Consider the following 20642-nt stretch of genomic DNA (forward strand, 5'->3'; position numbering starts at 1 on the left):
CCAATAGCTTAATGTCCTTGAAAGCATTGCAGCTTTTTCAATGATGAAACAACAACGTTTTCTAGCTATGAGGTTCTGGTATTACACTTCATACTGAAGGAGCACACACAGCTGAGATCTCGGCATGTAAGAGAAGCACTAATGAAAAGCAGCACACAATGCTTGGTGGAAAGACTGACACTAGTACTGCTGAAGCACTGTCATTAGCTGTGTTTTGTAGACAGAGAAACTGTAATGACTACCCAACCTTAGCAAAAACATCTGTACTGGTGAAGAATACAGGCTTACCAACTTGCTACACAGGTAGCTGCTTGGAAAGGGTTTATTCTCAGGCTTCAGAAATAGACTTCAATTAAGCAGATGTTGCCTTTTCACTTTGTCACTTGCATGAGTAAATAGCCCCTCATATTTGTTAATTATTTCCGGAGAGAATAGCATTCCTCATCATGCAATCAAAGGTGCTCACTGTGTTGGGAGGATACATGTGGCTGATTAGTTCAGGCATTTTATTGAGCTGACAAAAAATAGTTTTTCATTTCCATTTCAGTTACTCGGAAAATGCAGTAAGTTTATAAATTTCAGAGGAGTAATTGGTTAGATTTTCATTTCAGTTGTGTCTAGCAATGATGATCAAACCAGGAGGAGAGAACTTGACTGCCATCAAGGCAGTGCTGATTGCAGTCACTATGTCATCATTCACAGAGAGAGCAGGAAACTCTTTGCAGGCTGTGAGTAGCACAGCGGGTGCAGCTGCAGAGGAGCAACATGGGATCAACAAAAAGTAGGGGAGAAGTTGGGCAAGGAGAAGAAGATTTTGCTGGTTGAGGGGCAGGAAAATAACAATGCAAAAAACAAAGACTTCCTGACACTGATGCTTTCTGGTTTTTTTAACAGATGTTCCTGCTACCTGCCAGGATACCTCATTCTCCTCAGCGATACGAAAACACTGTGGGTCTTGTGGTTGAGAGGGAAAGATTAAAAACAGAAATTGATGGGCTAAGGTGAAGTATAAACTATTGACTGATCTGTTAGAATTCAAAATATAAACTAATTTCTCATATCAATGCTGTGTTTTAATTTCCTGATAATTTATCAGATTCATCCTGGCAATTTTGTGCTAATTCTAGCCACACATCTATTTATCTATACACACGTAAACAGAGATGTCATTTAGCATTTTCTTTAGTTAAACAATATTGAAATTTATTAAATACATGTTATGGTTACAGCAATTTACTTATGTACTACCTACTGTTATTGCCTTAAGTTTTAAAAAAGAACTCAGAGCTCTCTAACAACCCAAAGAAAAAGGTTTTTTTATCAGTTCTGGCAAGCAGAATATTAATTCCTCTGAAAGCACTGAAAGCAAAAATATCAAGAGCTGCTTTCTTGTCAAGTGTGTGGGAAGCTGGAAACAAAAGTCAATTTTCTCACCGCTAGTCCTTCTACATTGTACACACCTCTATCTAGGTTTTGTTGCCTTCTGAGAAAAACATCTTCATGCAAGTGAGGGGTTTGCTTTGCATTCTAGAGGGAGCAGGACTTATCTTTGTCTTGTGTCCATACAGAATTCACAAGTCTAAGAGGAAAAGTCACAACAGTATAACATTAGCCAAGCTAGAAACGCTGCCTTGGTATTTACCAGAGATGACAGACCAAGCAGAATTTATAGCTGTTCATATAATCCATTGCATGGGTAGTGTCACAGCAAGAAGACTGCAAGTATGCAGAGCTAGAAAGACATAATTTTTCATTCTAAGAAAAAAGGCTACAGAAAGAAACTAAGAAAGGGGCCATTCAAGAAAAGAAATCCACATGATTAAATTCCAAGCTAAAAACAAGTCCAGTTCATTTAAAGTATTATTTACCTATGCACTTGTCTCTTTTTATCCTTTCATTGCAGATCTGTAGATTGTGTGGACTTACATTATTTAAAAGATACTTTGAACTAGAAAAAATTGGCCAGTGATTTAGATTAAAATATTTATTATTAATGCAAAAAAACCACCAAAAACTTAAATAGTAAAGTAAACTTTAAGTAAAATAAAACAACCTACCATGTGAAGTCTGTGAATGGTATGAGAGAGGGAAATGCTGAATGCTTTTTTAGGGATCCAGGCTGATCTAGAGATTTGCACTCCAATATAGGCATGCTCATGTGGAGAAGCTAAACTAAAAGCTACCTTATAGCTTGTGAGTGGAAATTAGCACATTCTCAATTCAAAATATCTAATCAGATGCCTGAAAATAAATCAGAGGTTTTTATTGCCCTTGTTTTCACACTGATGTGGTGAATAAAGACACTTGAAGTTTTGGAAGTGAACAATCTTGTCATGCTTTTGAACCTACGTTCCCTCTATGTGCTCCTGGGAGAGAGAGGAATTTACAACTAGAACCTCTAATGTTCTCATACTTTTTTCAATACCAGCCACCTGCAGCAAAGACTCACAAGAGGAAATCATAATGCACTTTGAAGTATGCTGACTCAAGGTCTAATACTGTGTTACTGTTCCATTATTTATCATGTCTACAAACCTTAGTGATAAATCAGAGCCCCCAGTGTGCTGATTACTGCGCAAGCGAAGAATAAGTAGCCTGCCCCAGTGTTCCAGTCTAAGTAATGATTACATGTCTTATGCTGTGAGAGAAATGATCTAGCTAATCTTAATTCTATGCCAAATAAGTATGAAACCAAATAATTTTGATGTTAGTCATATTGTTGGATACTTTATTTGTACCAAGCAAGATACATTTTTAGCATCTCCCTTCTCTGTAGATTTTCTGTGTTCAGAATTTGTGCTGGCATCCCAACTTTTCTTATATTGGAGATATAGATACTGTTACTCTCTTCAATGTATTCTCTTTTTGCAAAACTTGAGGAGCTCTTAGAAAATTTCCGAAAAATATGTGTATAGATACATGAGACAGACATGAACATACAGATATGCACAGGATAATTACAGTTTTAAGTTTTGCTTTCCTCTTCAGGTACACATTCCAGTAACTTTAACCTTAAAGGCATGTGGGACCTTTTTAAAAACATTGACAATATGAGTGACAGGACTGGAGCATCATTCCTTGTCAGTCCATGCAGTCTTTCAAAAATCTGAGTGTAAATTCTGTATTTGCCATTCCATAGACCAATTCCATACAGCAGCCTTGACTTGCTGACCTCACCAAAATTTATTTCTTTATTTGTTAAGACAAAAAATTAACACAAGTGAAGCACTAAATTCCTTTTCAGAGGGGTGACTCAAACACTTCCCAAATCTGTGTAGTTGAAAACCACCTATTTTTCACAAACAAGTCCATAAGCCACCTTGTTTTCTTATCAGCCCATGCATGGGCATTAAACAAGCTGATTCTATCAAGTATGGGTATTTATATCATAGATGGAGGGAAGCAATTACTGGAAATGGTAATTTGGGTCCAGTCTTTTTGCACTACTACATTCAAGGTGAAAGTTATTGGTCCCAAGAGATTATGGCAGCAATCACTTCCAGGATGAAACTGGGAAAGGTTGCTGAAGGAATTTGGTGATTTATTTGTGATTGATCAACAGAACTACAAGTCACTCCACAGAAATTTGAACGTCTCACCCACCAAGTCATCTAACCAGGGAAACAGAGAGCTTACCCAGATAACCATTCCTCAGAATGAAGTACACCGGGCTTGACAATAAGTTGCTCTTACACAAATCTAGTAGCTGTTTTCTTCAAAAGACTGAAACTGCCTGATCAGTTAGTTAATAAAAGGATTGACTAATGTGTTTACTTTATCAGATATTATGTTGGAGAATCAACTAATGTCCTCTTTGAAAAATGGTTTCACTGTGAAGATCTTGGCACTCAACTTATACCAATAATTCAAGAGTAAGCTTTTTCCTTTGTAAATTTAAAAAAAATTGAAATCATATTGTAGATCTTTGTCAATCTGTGTCTTATGTCATTAATTTGCTAATTATGCTGCATTTGCATAGACTTCTAAAAAGTTAATTGCCGCTCTATAAATTTTTAATCATGTCTTGCATGCCCCAAATTTATCAAATCAGGTTTTAAAAAAATGAGAAATCAAATATTTCACACATCCATCTGGAGCACACTTCTTCGAACCAGTAAACTTTGCAGCACACTGCTTCTAAGTGCAAAAAGAATTAAGTGAAAAATTAACACTGATTAATATTAGATTATCAAAGTAAAGCACTAAACTGCTTTAAGGCTTCTTTCACTCCTGCTTTAATGTAAGTACTTTTAATTGATATTATTTATGCATGATTAGGATTGTGGCAAATTTGGTAGAGAGCTACTTTCTAGGAAACATGTGAATGTCATTAATCAATCAGTTTATTAAATGGTTACTGCAGTTGAACAAGGGAGCTGTTTAGTCACATTCATCTTATAGGACTTTCAGACAAATCCTCTGTCTGTAAAATAGTTATAGTCTTGCATAATAAATGTGATAGTAGACAGGATTTGGCATATCCATTATCAGCACAAAACTTACTGGTCAGTATTACTGCCTAGTCTTTGTTAACCTACAGAACATAACTTTTTTACTTCTGTTTAAATGTTCATTATTCCAGGTTTTTCAATTCAAGGCAATATAAAACTGGAAAACCAAACCCAGGTAACGCAAATTAATTTCAGAATTAGAAAAATTACTGATAGAAGAGCAATGATTCTCACCACATAAAAGATATATTTGTTTTTCCTTCTGGTTGTGTAAATTAAAGTTACTTTGGGAATTCTTTTCATTACTGCAAGGAAATTCCATATATTTGATTACCAACAGCATCTTGTTTGGTCATGTGATGCCATCATAACCACCTATCAGGTAACTATACTAGTTTGAAACACTAGTATCTCTATCCTTCCGTGCCTTTCAAGTCTTATACTAACAAAATTTCACTTCTGACAGCCCATAATGAGATTTTTGCAATTAAAATTAATACATTTTATACCTACTTGTACTCCTTTACTTATAACTATATTCTGTGATCTATTCTTGGGAAATCTAGATTAAGCCAGATGATTTTGGTTCCTGTAGAGTCTGTTTAACATTTTATTTCCACGCTGTCTTGCCACATTTTTTATTTTGTCTCTGTTGTGGATAGTGATTGCAAATTCCACACTGGAACAGATACTCCAGTAGTAACTCCATTTGAATTTATTGTAAAGAGACATAGAACAGAGAAAGTGACTTCTAGAAAGCAAAATTATTAGTTTTGGCTTTAGGATCCAGATCTCTCAAACATGATGCTTGCCTTCTGCATGGCAACAAAAGCCTCAATTGCAAGGATATTGCAACAGCACCTGCAGTGGGAAATTGTTTTGCTGAAATCTTACAGTCCTGCTGGCCCACAGCTTTACATGAGCACCCAGCATGTGCATGATCCATTACTATTAATTAACATAAACTATGCCCAAAACACCACCCTTACATCTTAACGATGTACAAAAGACCACACTATACAACCATTTCTGCACCTGCAGGATCAGGCTCCATAGACTATTTGGAAGTGCTTTATTTAGGTACAACCTGATCTGTCCTGCTGCAAGAACTACCTGGAAAGTCTCCATGACACTACCAAGTTCTTAACTGACACATGGAAAATCATCATAAGAGCAGAAACTTCCTGTGTAATCTCCAGGACAGCCTGAGATTCCTTTCTGGAAAGTTCCTGCACCAGCTAGCCAAACACCAACCTTTTCAGTCAATCCCGCTGCTCAGCTAGGTTTGTTCTTTCAAATCTCTCTGCTGTCTCATCTGTGCTGGCAACGGAGAGACTTCCTGCACCAAGAAATGTATTTATGGCTCAGGTACACTGCACCCAGCTCTGCTACGCTTGATGTAATGACCAACTTGAATGTCATGCCCCAGTCACACTCAGAACCTGAATTGCATAGCTCTTGTCACAAGAGAAATTTTAGTTTCCCCTCTCTAAAAGGTTTTTGGAACCAGCTGTCCTTAATCTCCACATCTATTCCTAAATATTTTAAGATTATTGTTATGGATTACTCTAAGAGAGACATAAGTTCCAGTGGAACGTTATTTCCACATCTATCCAATTTCTCACTTTGATAGTCACCATAAAAAAAAGTCACTGTCTGACATCTCAGTCAATAACAGAACAAAGCTCTTACTCAAATCCTAAAATTGGGTTAAGCTTTTTTTTTGCATGAACATCAAAGCTCTTAAAAATAGTTAACTAAAACATTGTCACCAATGTGAAGTTAAGAGAAAAGTCTTCTGTATGGGATAGCAACCTTAAAGCCCTTGCAATTAGAAAATGGTAAAGCAGTCAGAAACTCTGCCTGAAAACTTTCCTGCTGAACCAGCTTGAGGTATTGGTTCTTTGTCTGACTGGGGAATGTGATTCTCAGGGAAAGGCTCCATGTTTCTTATAAATAAAATGGGGTGGTCTCCAAGATCTTACTTTGATTTCTATGCACTATCAAAATCTGTTTTAGTCTGAGCATGTCACCTGTTTGGGTGTTGGTGGTTTGGTTTGTTTGGGGCTTTTTTTTGCATGGAATGTGTGAGGGCTAGGTAGCACAGGCACTGCCTTACTGTGTGTTCATACAGTTTTTAGCAGAGGAAATAAAATTTCAGATGAAGCCTCTAGATGTTGCTGTAATAAAAAAAATACCGTATCACACATAGAATCCTTGTTCAGTACAGTGGTTTCCAATAAGCATCCCTCACCAGGCTAGGAGTTTTAATGTCAGTAACAAATTAATAATATCAGGGCAGAAACAAAATAACATAAAAAATTTATATTTTTAATATTTTGCACAAGATTAGAGCTAAAGAACAAACCTGACAATCAGTCAGAAACTACAATATAGCCTGACACCTTGTTTTTAAACAAGTAATTCTGAGAAACTGTTATTGATAAATCCAGTACAGAAGCTTTTTTCTTGCAATTTGCCTGGCAAGTTTTCAGCCTGGGAAACAGCTCCCTTTTTCCAATTTTCAGGTTTTGTGCACAGTAGCTAGCCCAACGTCTCAGTGATAGCTTATGTATGAGGAAAATACCCCATATTTTTAGTTACAAAGGTTTTAGTTTATAGCTCCTGTAATTGTCAATGAGACTGACAGTGATAAAAAAAAAACCTATCAGTTTAACTGAGATAGAAGTAAGCTGGTAATATGTTTACTCTGAAGGCATACCCAGCTGATATAAAAATAATGCTTCAGATTTATTCCCTCAGCAGCTCTCTTTTCTTTCTTTTATTTTTTTTTTCTTTTAAGAAGTAGAGTTCCACAATCAGCATGACATTTATAACATACAACAAGCTACCACCAGTAGCCATGATGTTTCTCTCAATACATACCTCAGCACTGTTTGAGCTGGCTTATGCAGAGGATGGAGTTTCAGCCTTTTTTTTTTTTCCTAGTTTCTCTTCTGAAAATCCAGAATAACCTCAATTTAAAAGTGCCAGCTGAAGCACTCTCAGGTTCCTCTCTACATAAGCCTGAACTAGTACCTTACCTTCCTAGAGAGAAATGAAATAAAATTGAGGAAAAACATCTTCAAAGAAATCCTTGATTGCAGCTCACTCATAGAGGAAGGCTGTAAATGGAATCAATCAAGCGCCGATGGCTTTAGAAAAAACACCACATAAAAAAACCACCAAACCCAAACAAAGATACAAAAAAACCCCTATAAATAAACAAACAAAAACAACAACAACAAAACAAAACTACAAACAAACAAACAAACAAAAAAAAAACTTAAATCCAGACCTTTTATTGATTTGTTTGTGGTTTCTGGCTTAGCCAATAGCAGGGAAAGTCCCTCTGAAAGTAGGGCAATCAGAATATATGAAGACACAGCAGAAGAGGGACTCAAATACCACCAGGAAAAGCATAATCACAAATACATATTGTATCCAATCCTTACTTGAGGCATCATCTCTGGAAATGTTTTGTATTTTATTACTGGACTCTTTTGTTTCCATGTGCAGAAATAAAGTCTGAGAATAATCTCTTGTTTTTTATCAAAAAGAGTGTATTTAGAATATAGGCTATGCAAGAAATGCTCAAGATGGGTTGGTTTGGGTTACTTTTTGTATTTTTTGACACAAGGAATCATAGTTATCAAAACAACACTTTCTACTTCAGCTGAATCAGCCTGAGAGCAAGATTATCCTAATCTATCTATTTCATCCCACTTCTCTAGTCAAGAGGACAAGCGACAGTTCAGACAGAGAAATCTCAGTTCTGATAAACAGTGATGGCTAAATATTCTTTGCAGAAGTAACCAGAAGCTCAAAAGCTTTTCCTGCCATGCCTGAAATAATTCAGATTTTTTTAAGAGTAATTTGATGGGAAAAAAACTGCAAGAATTTTTTTCCTTAGTTAGGTGTGTTTGAAATGAACCTCATGAACATTAGTGTTGTATGTAGAATGTCAGGTTTTTGTTTATCCGAACTAATCTACTTCTTATTATCAATGAAATTTAATTTCCCAAACAAGGTTTATTGTGAGTGAACATACAGATATTTAATAGAAAATCCAGTCCCGTAGTGCTTTCACTAGGAAAATTTTCATTGATTTTTCAGTGTATCTAGGATGATTTACAGTCTAGATTAAGAATATAGTTAGCATAGTTAGAATACAGTGCAGTTTTATGTTTGTGATTCAGAGCAAACAAAACCTAAGGAATTGAATGAGCACAAAAAATTAAGTAATTTCTTCTGTCAGTGGTGTAGGGGTTACCATAAAGCCTAGGGCATGCTTTGTAAATGTTTTGTGGTCTCAGCAGTGCTATTAAAGAAGTTATAGGGATAAGCTCAGCACTATAAAAATCAGCTTCTGTATGGTCATCCTCTATAGCTAATCCAGTGAGCTTCCATAGACAGTATTTGCTGCTCAGTGTCATTGCACTGATATATAAAAACAAGCAGATTTTTATTCTTCTATTTTTTTCTTCTTTTCAGTTAACTGGCTAGTGAGCAATGTTAATTCAAGTAAAACTACTTCAGAAAACTAAAAACATGGAGGAAAAACTTCTGTCTGCATTTGCATTAGGGCAAATACAAGGCCATACTTTTGAACTTAAAATAACTGTAACTATTTGTGCCTTTCTGTTTTAAGTACATTGAAATAATTCTGAAGATACTGTCTCTGTGGGTTTCTTTTCAAATAAGAATGCTAATTTTGAATGTAAGTTTTATTTGCTATGTATCTGTTTAGAAAATTGACTTTTTTGATTCTCCTTCCTCTCATCTTGAAGGACTTCCAACACACCTAAATGGATTATTCCTTCTCTTCTATAACATGGCACTTCTTTATGCTCTGAGTACTTGTATTTAAAAAAAAAACCACAACAGTATATGAGCATTTAGCTATTAAGGACTATCCAATTAAGGACTAATACAGAGACTTAATAATTTTAAACTCTCCAGACCCATCAAAATGGTACAGCTCCCCACAACACCATCTCTGTAACTTTTATCAACAATGTGAATCTTCTGTATCATCCTCATTGCTCTCTTCTGACAATGACCATATAAACTCCACTTTAGTCTGTCATATGTAGGACCTTTAAATAACTTCCAAGTCATGTTTATATCTCTCCTGAAACAGCACCTAAACTGCAAAGGATATGTAGATGGAAGAAGGGGATAGAGCCATATAATATAATCCTTCAGTTCTTATAAACATGTTACCTCTCACTGCTTTCCTCTATTTCCCCTCCTCTCATATTTAAATGCTTTCTACTTTACACCAAGCCCTAATGAGTAAAGAGCTCATAATGAAAATTAATTACTCAGGCAGACCAACATAAGTCAGCAATATTTAATGCAGAAATAAAGTAGGATTACAATGTCTAGAGTAGAGTTGCTATAATTTTCCATATGCAAACTTCCACAGAGTTTTTTTGATTCCAAACTACAATGTATCATCCAAGACCCAGGACTGCAGGCTGCACATTCTCTGGAGCCAAAAGGTTCATCAGGCTCCCAGAGCTGCTGAAGACAGCATAAGAAAGTCTTCAGGGAGAAATCTGCTTCTCCCACAGTATTCTCAAGTGAGTCTCCTCATAGAGGGGCAAAACACAAACTGTAGGCTCTGGGAACTCTCCTAATGCTTCACCATATGAACCAAGCCACTAGTGACCTATATATACCTAGTGCATAATGTACATAATAAACCTATCAGGGAAATAGGAAGAAATGCCCTATAGAGTTGTTTTCCTTTCTGTTCAGACTTCTGTGAAAAAAAATAAGAAATATTTAAGAGTTATAAAGCTCAGCAGTTTCACAGCAGGTATGTCCTCTCTAATAAAGTAGCTTCTTTCTTCCTTACACTCTTAAATGCTCCCCAGACAGCAACATCTGAAACTGAAAACTCACTAATGGAGTTCATCTGACATTTTCACTAGTGTTTCTAAGGCTATTTAGTGGTAATAACTCACATATGCTCTAAAAATCTTTGTCTCACCAATAGAGCAGGGTCTCAACTTTTGTTATAATGAAATATCCTATTCTTATTCTATGGAAACTGAAGCTACATACAAAGAGGATTAATGAAATGTCCCAAGTTATAAAAGGCAGATTCAGAAACAGAATTAAGATTCTTTATTTTGGGATTGGAGAAGTGCACTGCATTTCTCAATACAGTTTTTCATTATTAATTAAAATAAGCTAGCTAGGTGTTGAAAAACCTTTAAAAATAATTATGCCCCAAATAGTGACTTTTTTGGTTTAATTTATTCCTTTCCTTCTGGCTGATGATATCTCCTTTTGAAAAAGCTGTATTTAATTGCAAAAATATTTTTCAAAGTTTTCCTCATCAAACTTCTTGGTTTCAATTAGGAAAAAAAAAAAAGGTTGTTCAGTTTCGAGCAGAGATTTAATGACACAAAGAAAAATGTGCATAGAAATAATTACATGGACAAGTCATAAATTAACAGTCATGACAATTCTCAGGGCATGCTACAAAAAAAAAATACAGTTGCACAGGGAAATGTATGATTGCACAAAGTGGGTGCTGTATTTTCAACTAAATGCTTCTGCATCTATATTCCAAAATAGGGAAATGAAACAACAGCCCTCAAAGTAATCACTCATTCTCAGTGCTTTCGCTCTGGATTTTTATATGGACTGGGCTAACTAGTTGTTCTTTCAAACACAGATGCCTGAAATTATATCCTTCATTTTATCAGTTTTATTTGCAGAGGTATTAAAATCCCACTAGTCTCATTGACTGTTATTTCTGTTCACTTGGAGAATAAAACAGACTTTTTCTTTGAATTTAGGTAGGCACATATGGGAAGAACATCCTAGGGAATGTTTTATTGCTGGCATTGGCAATTAAATTTGAAATGCTGCAAAACTCTATCATTGGAATTATTAATTATGATATAGTATTGAAGACATGGAAATTATGATTAAAAAGTGTACAGAAATAAATTAATAAATAATTTTAAAATAATTCAGGAGCTCTTTATCCCTTGTCTGGACCATTTCACAATCAGTTAAAGGATGAAAAAAAAAAAAAAAAGAGGATTGAATCACTCCACTTTGAATGATGTCTTCTACTGTTATAGAGGGAGACACCATTTGTAATGGACTGTGTCAAATCCTTGCGTGGAGATGGGGCCACAGCATGTAGGACAGACTGTTTCTGAAGCAGCACAGAAGCTCAGGATGATGGGATAGTAAGTAAAATTATATGGGGATTTAAAGATTTGAACCTTGTTCCATCTTGAATGTGCTGTCTACAAGTGAAGGGTGACACATCACTGAAAGACATCCTTTTTCATAAAGCAAACATGCAATCAGTTAACCTTATTTTGGTATATTTCTAGTGCTTTATTGCTCTTTTTCTTTGAACAAATCTTGAAGAAACAAGAGCTATGGGAATAGCTTGGGGATAGTAGGGCTCAAGAGAATGAGATGGTTTGATTTCTTGAAAAAAAGCTTAGGGGAATCACCAGGGAAGGGAAGGTGGGACTTCCATGTAACATGTGGATTAAGCAAATACAGCCACATATACCTGGTAGGTCAGGGTCAATCTTCTTTGCCTATTGTCTTTATTGCATCAGAAGCACAGTACTCCCAGCAAGCTCAAACTCTTCTTTAGATGGTCTCTGTTGAGGCTGTAACTACACCTGTACATTCAACTTGCTCTTTTCTCACAAGCTGTTCTCTCCAGTTTAATATTCTAAGTCTCAGTACAGTTCAGTATTTTTTAACTGAAGTCAACTTCCTCTAAAACCTGTAATTTCCTTTTTAAAATATTTACAAACTCATTCAGTAAACACAACGTATTTTTCGGCTTAACATGATATCATCACATTGTAATTAGAACTTGAAAAAATCTGTAATACCATAAAGAACAGATTGCTGTGATATAAATTTTTAATAGTAATGATCTGCAGGACTGGATATTAGTATTGAACCTTTAAATGGATGTCTGAAAATGTAAGAAAATATTAGATTTGATGTTCCACTTAGTGTTATATTACTTGGAAAAACCTAAACAAGACTATTAGCTGACTAGCTTAGAAGTGCCATTTTCTTGCATTTTGCTGGCATATTTTTTACCTTTACCATCATTAAACATGTCGTCTCCTTGTCTCACAGTATTGCTAGAACAGAACTCCAGAAACACAGGCTTGCACTTCCTCAGATACTGTTGAAAGCAAATGTACATATTAAACAGAAATATATGCAACAATATCTAAATATAAGCCATTAGCCTGATTAGAAATACTCTGTTCCTTTAGAAGCACCAGGCTTCAACTCCAATATGTGTGGAACTGCAAGAGATTGGATCCTCTTCATTGTAGCTCGTTAGTTCAAGCTCACAAGCATTAGGACACCTACAGCTCTTAGCATTATGCAAGGGATCAGCACCAGGGTTAAATAAGGACTCAGTCAAGTAGTCTACTGATAATGTCACACATCTGTCATGTACCTCATCACCACAGTGCTCTCTCATTTATTCTGCAGTAACAGATAATCAAATCGCTGTACTGGGTCACACTAAAAGGTTAATTCCATGCAGGCACAGTTTTCAAAGGCCATTATGCTGCCACGGATGTTAATGGCACTTGTGCCATTAACATCAAAAGCAATATTAAGCCAAAACCTCACCACAGGCTAAGGCCTGCTGATAAGACAAGTGTCAAAAAAAACCCCAACTCTTACACTGAGGAACTTAAAGTCTAAATAAAGAAAAGTCCACCTTTACTTGAAAGTAAATGAAACTGTTAGATAGTGGCTGTTTATCAAAGCAGGAAGGGACAGTGCACCACAGTGAATGCACTGTATTACAATATTATAATACAGGATGTATTACACTTTACACTGGGGCTGAGTAGTCACAGCCACTCTGTGCTTTTGTCCCATGTGTGCTGTCCCAGTTGATCAGGGCATCTGGAGTCAGAAATCAGCAGAAAGAGGAAAATAGCAAAATTATGGAGAATAAGAGACAGATGTTAAACTACAAACTTAGACTTCTTATTGTTAGATTTGTGTTGCTCCTTGATCAAAATACAAACAAGTACTTGGGCTTTCTTTTTTACCCCAAATTCCTTGCAGCTCATGGGGAACGTTCATAGTTCTCCTTGCCTAAAACACACAGTGCCCATCCTTGAGACTTGGATTTTTTCTATTCATTCTCCAGCATATAAAATCTGAACTTGTCAGCTTGATGCTGGGATTCTTAAACTGTAGAGAAGAAATATTCCCCAAGTTGAGCAGGATACTCACAGAATTTCAGTACGTATTGATATCTCAATATTTGTCTCTTATCCTACCAGGTTCCATACGCTTTTTGTTTTTTTAAAAGCAAACAAACAAACAAACAGCCCACCACCAAAAACCCTCATCTCTCTCTCAGCTAGGACATGTATTTTAGTAGAAAGCTCTATCAGTGGGTAACTTTCTTGTGTTTTAAAGCTACAAGAAACTTTTTCTGATTTCAAATGATGTGTTTTATTCTGAAAAAAAAACATAAAACAAAAACAACTGGTAAAGATTTCAGCTATTAATAGAACAAAATATTTTAACATCTTTTGGAACACCCGTTGCACTGAGTACGTTCTCATAAAATTTCTGATAAATTTTCCTTTTTTTCCTCCTTTGCTTTGTGTGAACACATACAATAATATTTTAGGCCTTTGTTTTATATCAGTCCCTAGTCAAGAAAGCAATTTTCTGCTGCAACCTCATTTGCACATATCCATAATTTAAGGACAAAGTGTGTATGTGTTCCTAATTACCTCCAAGGGATGTTTGATGAACCTGTGAAAATTAAGGAAAAAAACCCCAACCAGTCATATTGCAGTGAGAAAAATGAAGCATCAAAACTAAATCACCAAATACCTTAACATTGCATTTTAGTGTTACCAGACAATAAAATGTAAAATGTACAAGACCAGATCTTGTTAACAAGTTCAGAACAAAATAAATCTAATGTAAAGACTTTTTTTTTTCCCCCTTTGGTGCTGCTTAGTTTCTCTAGAGGAGTTTGCTATTAAGTAAAAGTGGTTTTAAATATTTGAGTTAAATAATGTAAAAGTGGGAAGCTTTTTTTTTAAAAAAAGAAAGCTGAAAAAAAGCTTTCAAAAAAAAATTATTGTTTTGCTGCAGATTTTCTTCAGATTACTTTCAGAATTTCCTGTAAGAGGCATTGCCAAAAGAAATTATTTTTAAAAATATAATTATTTTAATATCTCAAAATCACAGGATGGGTGAGGTTGGAAGGGACCACAGTGGGTTATCAGGTCAAACCTCCCAATATAATGGAGAAGAAATTTGAATAGCAAAATTTTGTCTCCTCAACAGAAGGGGTAGGATCAGACTCAGATTATCTGGAGATGGGTTTAAGTGCTTACTGGGATCCCACGAGTGGCAACAGCATCTTTAGTACATGCTATCTATCCTTTGCATGCACTGACCCTCTCAGATATTGTTCAAAGTCTGTGTACAAAATGGTCCTTAATGAAAAGCTGAAATGATACATTCAAAACACTGCAGAGCAGTGAAATTCAGCAGTGGAACAGAACCAAAAGAATAGTCCATAATGAATACACTGATACTAACACTTAAAAAGGAGCTGTTCTATTACTAGCACCAAGACTAAGATTTGGCTGCGAGTTTATTACCACAATACATTTGGGAGCAAACCATCCAGGGAGTTTTTCCAGCAACTGGTTGGCCTTACTGCTTGAAATTACCCAATGGGTGTTCCCCCATGGCATCTCAGAAAAAACTGCTTAGAATCACCAAGGCAATTTCTCTGTCTCTGCACTTCACTGTGAGCTGGTAAGTAACTAAAGCTCATTTCATATACCAGCAACATGCAGCATGAGGCTTGAATTTTGCCAGCTATACTGATACTGCAATTAGTCCTCCAGCTATTTTATATCAAATCACTTAGGAAAACAAATAACTGGAAATGAAATCCTGATACAGCTCCAAGAACACCACAAAAATTACATTGTCTTAAATTTTAGGCTGTACTAATCTGTTTGGTTTACTGTGGCTATTGTATTTAAAATCAGGGGACACATAGGGGAGAAGAAACATAAAAGCTTTCTATAAAACATAAAGCTTTCTTTTTTTTAAAAGTGTAGAATAAGCTTATTCTAAATGCCCAAGTCCACTTTTAGAGGGATATGATATGATATGATATGATATGATATGAGCAAAGGCTCAGAGATGATACATCATATTTTACCAGTGCAAAAGCTAGTCTGAAAGACAATGAGGACTATGCCAGGAAGAACTAGGTAGTGTATTGCATACTGTTTGAATACACAGTTCTGACAACATCTTTGAAGTCACTCCATAAAGACACATAAATAACATGCATCTTGAAATCTCAGAAAGTCCTGATATTGACCATAGCACTGCTTCTTACTGTTAAAACTGACTTTTGACTAGGCAATGTCTGTAAATTGATCCCTCAATTAAAATGTTTGCAAAAACAAAGGGGGGCAAGTACCACTGATAACCCTCTGCCTTGCTTACAGATGAACTCCTGAAAGAAACACCTTTCCCACTGAATTCCACTTCTGTTATGGAGCCATTTTCCTTCTCAAGCTGGTTAAATGATCATCGTGGTGAAATAAAACAAAAGAAATCCTTGAGTATGTTTGGAGATAACTTTGAAACAGAGGTAACGGCGTATAATTTCTCATAAAAGATATTTTTAGAAGTATGAATAATTGTTGCCTACTGTTCAGAATGAGTGAATTTTGGAGCAATATATAGTCAGCAGACCAGGTTATGCACCCTTACAGAAGTACCTATCTTTGGTCCATAGATTGGATTAGTTTAGGGCAGGGACTTTCTAGCTCATTACTTCTATTTACAGAATTAACCTGAACTTTATTTCTGTTCATTTACTTTGGGATTAAAACAGGTCCTTCATTCCCCTGTCCCTCTCCCCATATTTCCCAAATCAGAAGCACCAGCATGATGCAAATACTCCTCAAGTATGTTCAGCTTCTTTATGTCTTTGAGCAGCATTTGTGGTCCAGGTCTAATCTCAGTGTGTAAACACACTTTTTTTTTTCCTCCCCCTCCATCTACATAAAGTGGAAACAAGGAAAACTGGACAACAACCAGAGAGCCTGAGCTGCCCTAAAACATTCCACTTCACTGTTTAGTCAAACACAGTCTAGTTTGGGTGTAAATGAAGCTGTCAACATTTGATATCTGTGCTGTACGCGTGATGTTTACAAAACATATTCTTCCCCAGAATTACTTGGAGTCGCACTCCGAAGAATCCAATAATGTTGACAGCGAAGTGACAGTGTGGGAATGTCAGGAGGAACACAGAGGGGGCAGAAAATGAGAAAGATGAAGTCCTGTCTGCAGCGTTTTTAATGTTAATTGAAGAAACTTTTCTACTTCAACAGGCTCTTGACAGGGCCCAGAGTTCATGAGGAGGAAGTGCCTGTTCCAAGAACAGAAGCAGGAAGCATATAGATGCAAAACTGAGAGTGGGAGGAGGCAGAAGGAGTAGATAAGCGAGGATGCAGAGGAGCATAAGGAGTGGCAGGTGTGACCAGTTCCCTTTTTATCAGTAGGAATCAATATGAGAATACCAAACATAGTGTGAATTTTAATGTCTGTAAAAATAACGTCATCTTCTATGAATATTCTCCTGTAAAAGTAGAATGTTTTAAATGCTGTTGGAAGATGAATATGGACACTTTGGTCACTTGGATGAAACCATTACTTTTCTTGTTTTTATTTTTTTTCCTTAGGTTATAGCTTACGGACCAGGAACAACTGAGAAAAGTAAAAAGAATTCGGATATCTGGATATGGCAGCTGGTATGTGGCAATTCACACTTGTTAACTGATGAGTTCATGTTTAAGTTCAGACTGAACAGTAGTAAAGCCTTCTAGCAACAGAAACTGGAATGATTCCCTTCCTTCTCATAGAAGAGATCACCAATAAGCACCACCTTTCAGCTTTAAACTGTAATGAAAAATAACTGTAAAGTGCTGCCACAGTAAAAATAGCCCCGTTTTCCTCATCATGTATGTTGATGACAGTGATACTGGCATCCATCCTTGTTTGAATTTTAATGCACTCTACCTAGGCTATATCCTGTAAATATATCAGAATGCCTCCAAGTGAAAAAGCAAATCACCTCTTAGTTCTGCTTTGAAACATTTGTCCTCATCCTGAACTCAAACTGGAATCAAGTAGAATAAGCTAATAAAAAAGTCTGAAAACTTGTTTATACTAAAGAGAATTGTAGGTGATCCAGGTGTCCTTCATTCAACTTGCTTCTAGAATATGTTTGACACCCAAAGAAAAAGAAAAGCTAATTTTTGCTTACACGAGTCAGGCCAGTTGGGAAGCAAATATTGCTATTAGTTCCCCTTCTGTTGAAATTCACAGGCACTACCAAATACTAATTAAAGATTTCATAACCTTGAAAGACATTTGTTTACACTGCAGCTTACATCAGCCTGTAGAATCAAGACCTTGTGGCTGGCAAGAACCTGGCTCCCCTGCTTGATCAGATAATAATTAGTCTATTCCAATGTGGGGGGACTCAGCAACTTCAGTCAGCCCCCTGCTGACTTGTGAACTGCTCTTCAAGACTTAAAGAGCTATGAGGAAGCAGAAAAGTAGAAGAGGAGTTTGAACCACTCCAGAAGATTCTCTCTGTAATTTCTGGAGCTGTACCAACTTGTAGGCTGCTAGGTTAGGCTGGAGGCAGTGTAGCCCAAGAATCAGGCAGTGGGTTGCTGCTTTATGATGGGAAACAATGAACAATGAAACATTTTTATTGATGCTAACTGTGTTAGGCAGACAAGATCAAATGAATATGTAGCTAGACCTCGTGAAACAGAACAGGTTTGAGGTGTTCTTTCTGTAGGAAAGATTTCCCTATGTGCAGCATTTTCTTTCTGCTGGGGACAGGACATGAAAAATTAAAAGCCTTCTTTCCCTTCAGGAGGGCAAATCGACTGTTGCCGTGGATGGCAAAACCCTGACTCTCTCTGCTGGTGACAGCCTGCTTGTCCGTGCCCAGTCTACGTGAGTAGAGATGAACAGTGGTTCAGTGCGTGATTCCCCAGCTTCCAGCAACATAAATTCTATGTATTGAATCCACACCATGTTGGGCATCACTGGTGCAGAAACACAGCATCTGTGAATGCAGGATTTGCAATAGCCTCTGTTATTTCTTGGGGCAAAAGTGTTTTCAGGAGGAAAAGTCAGACATTCATTCTAGCTCACCTCTTATGATAAAAGAAAGAAAAACAAAAAAGAAGGAGAGAAGCACTAACAGGAAAACGCAGCATGCAAAAGACAAAAAAAATATGGCCTGAAACCACCCACTGGCACTCACAGCAGATGATTGAAGCATCAGACCAGGCTTAATCAACATCAGTGCAGGAAGATTTGGGGTTCAGGCTAAGAACACAGCTCTCTTCCTGGAGGAGGATGCTTACAGCTGTTTCATAACCTTGACACACATGATACACATAAAGGAAAATAGCCTCTAGAGAGAAAGGAAAGGAAGATATAGCATGGCTAAAGCTGATAAAGTGCCCACTCCTCCTTTTCAATATCATCAAAGTTTCATTTGTTGGTTTTAGTGTGCGATTCCCCTCTATACACATTGCATCATCTCTTTCCATTCTTCCAGGTACTGCTGGAATAGAGAAGAGGAATGCGTTGCTCTCTGCATCGCTCAGGATCCAAAACGCAAGCAGCCTTATAAATAACTTCTGTGTCAGTTGGCTTGAGGATAACCAAGTTTTAACCTACCAGTCTTAATTATCTTTTACTCAAAATTCCTGGAAATTTGAATACCCTAACACAATGATTAAATGCAGTCAAGTGCTGTGCCAAATTAAAGCTTTTCCCCCAAGTAGTTAAGTCTTAGCAAAATTTATAATCAGTATTTTTTTTTTAAGATCTAGTGGTTTGTTTGATTTTATCTAAAGGAAATGACAACATATCCAAGTAGCAGGATTGCTTATCTAATAACACATGATACTATCTACAAGAAATTAGAGGCTTTGGAAACGTAAGTCTCGGCCACAAGAGGTAGAAAAGGAGATGGGACAGGTACTATGATACTACTTGGGTAACAGTTTTTATTTCTTTGTATCAGATTTGTCATTTGTAATAAGCCAGTAGGACCCTAGCTACCCAGCTCAGCTTCCAGTAGGGAAGCTTTAATTGGCAATAGTTCAGAGGTCCTCTGAGATCTTTGGCTAAAAGTTTGCTCAGTTTTTTTAAAGGCCTTATCTGCTGCACTGCTTGAGAATGTCAGTGCTTTGTGAAAGAGAGGAAGGCATATCAGTAAAAGGGGGAAGCTGTACCTGCAACAACACCAGGCATCACTTAGACCACTTGCTACAGGTACAAGTTATTCCCAGTTTCCCAGATCCAGCACAGCAGTATCAATCACAGTGGTCAGCAGTACCCCACACATGCCATGCTGGATGCTGTGTGCATACTACACTGAACATAACACTGCAGTGGGACTAAACAGGAGCAACTGGTTCATGGATGTGCTCCTGTGTAGCAGAACTCTCAAGTCAAATTAGCCTTAAGAGGTATGTTAGGGGATAAGAGAGCAGAAAAATTATTATAATCAGTTTCTATTAACTGCTGTTTCTTTTCAAACAATAAAGTTTGTTGCAGAAATAATACAAATTACATTTACAAATTACATTTTCCTGCTTTTATTTCAAGAACTCTGCTGAAAAGTTTTTGTGGGTTTTTTTATTTAATTATTCTTCACATTGTCAACCTCAGAAAACACGTTGCTTAGATACCTGCAGGTATTACCAATTAAATATTTGAGAAACCAAAAGTTACCATTTCCTGATTTTATTTTTTTAATTCTAATTAAGTTCAGAAAAATAATTGTTTAATCTATCACCTACAAAGCTCATTAAACTAAGACGTCGTATGTGTTTTATTGAAGTGTTCATTCTTCTCATGAGAAAGACAGATGGCTTGGCTTTACTATATAACTTATATTTAACATCAGTAGCTTTTCTAGGCAAGCATAGAGCAAAACTCTGCTACATCCTCCTAATAACAGGGGGACAATTCAAATAATAACAATTCAAAAAATTGAACCCAGTCCTTAAGGCTGTTACAGGTGTGAGCTGTGACACACAAAAAGGA

The 20642-nt window shown here is 36.6% G+C and overlaps 1 protein-coding gene across 2 annotated transcripts in view; it reads left to right on the top strand.

Annotated features, from left to right (window-relative positions):
* HAAO (3-hydroxyanthranilate 3,4-dioxygenase) overlaps positions 1 to 20430 on the top strand; it is a 34786-nt gene extending 14356 nt beyond the window's left edge. Inside the window, exons 4-10 of one of the 2 annotated variants that reach the window (XM_023922769.2) lie at positions 895 to 1001; positions 3783 to 3872; positions 4583 to 4626; positions 15998 to 16143; positions 17240 to 17308; positions 18448 to 18530; positions 19144 to 20430. In XM_023922769.2, the coding sequence (XP_023778537.1) occupies positions 895 to 1001; positions 3783 to 3872; positions 4583 to 4626; positions 15998 to 16143; positions 17240 to 17308; positions 18448 to 18530; positions 19144 to 19222 (618 nt within the window). In that variant the 3' untranslated portion in view covers positions 19223 to 20430. The remainder of the gene's footprint in view (positions 1 to 894; positions 1002 to 3782; positions 3873 to 4582; positions 4627 to 15997; positions 16144 to 17239; positions 17309 to 18447; positions 18531 to 19143) is intronic. The other variant, XM_086878451.1, reaches the window with a different exon arrangement.
* Positions 20431 to 20642: the final 212 nt, after the last annotated feature.

This window comes from Cyanistes caeruleus, chromosome 2, assembly GCF_971803275.1.
Source record: "Cyanistes caeruleus chromosome 2, bCyaCae1.hap1.1, whole genome shotgun sequence".
NCBI classification, from domain to species: domain Eukaryota; kingdom Metazoa; phylum Chordata; class Aves; order Passeriformes; family Paridae; genus Cyanistes; species Cyanistes caeruleus.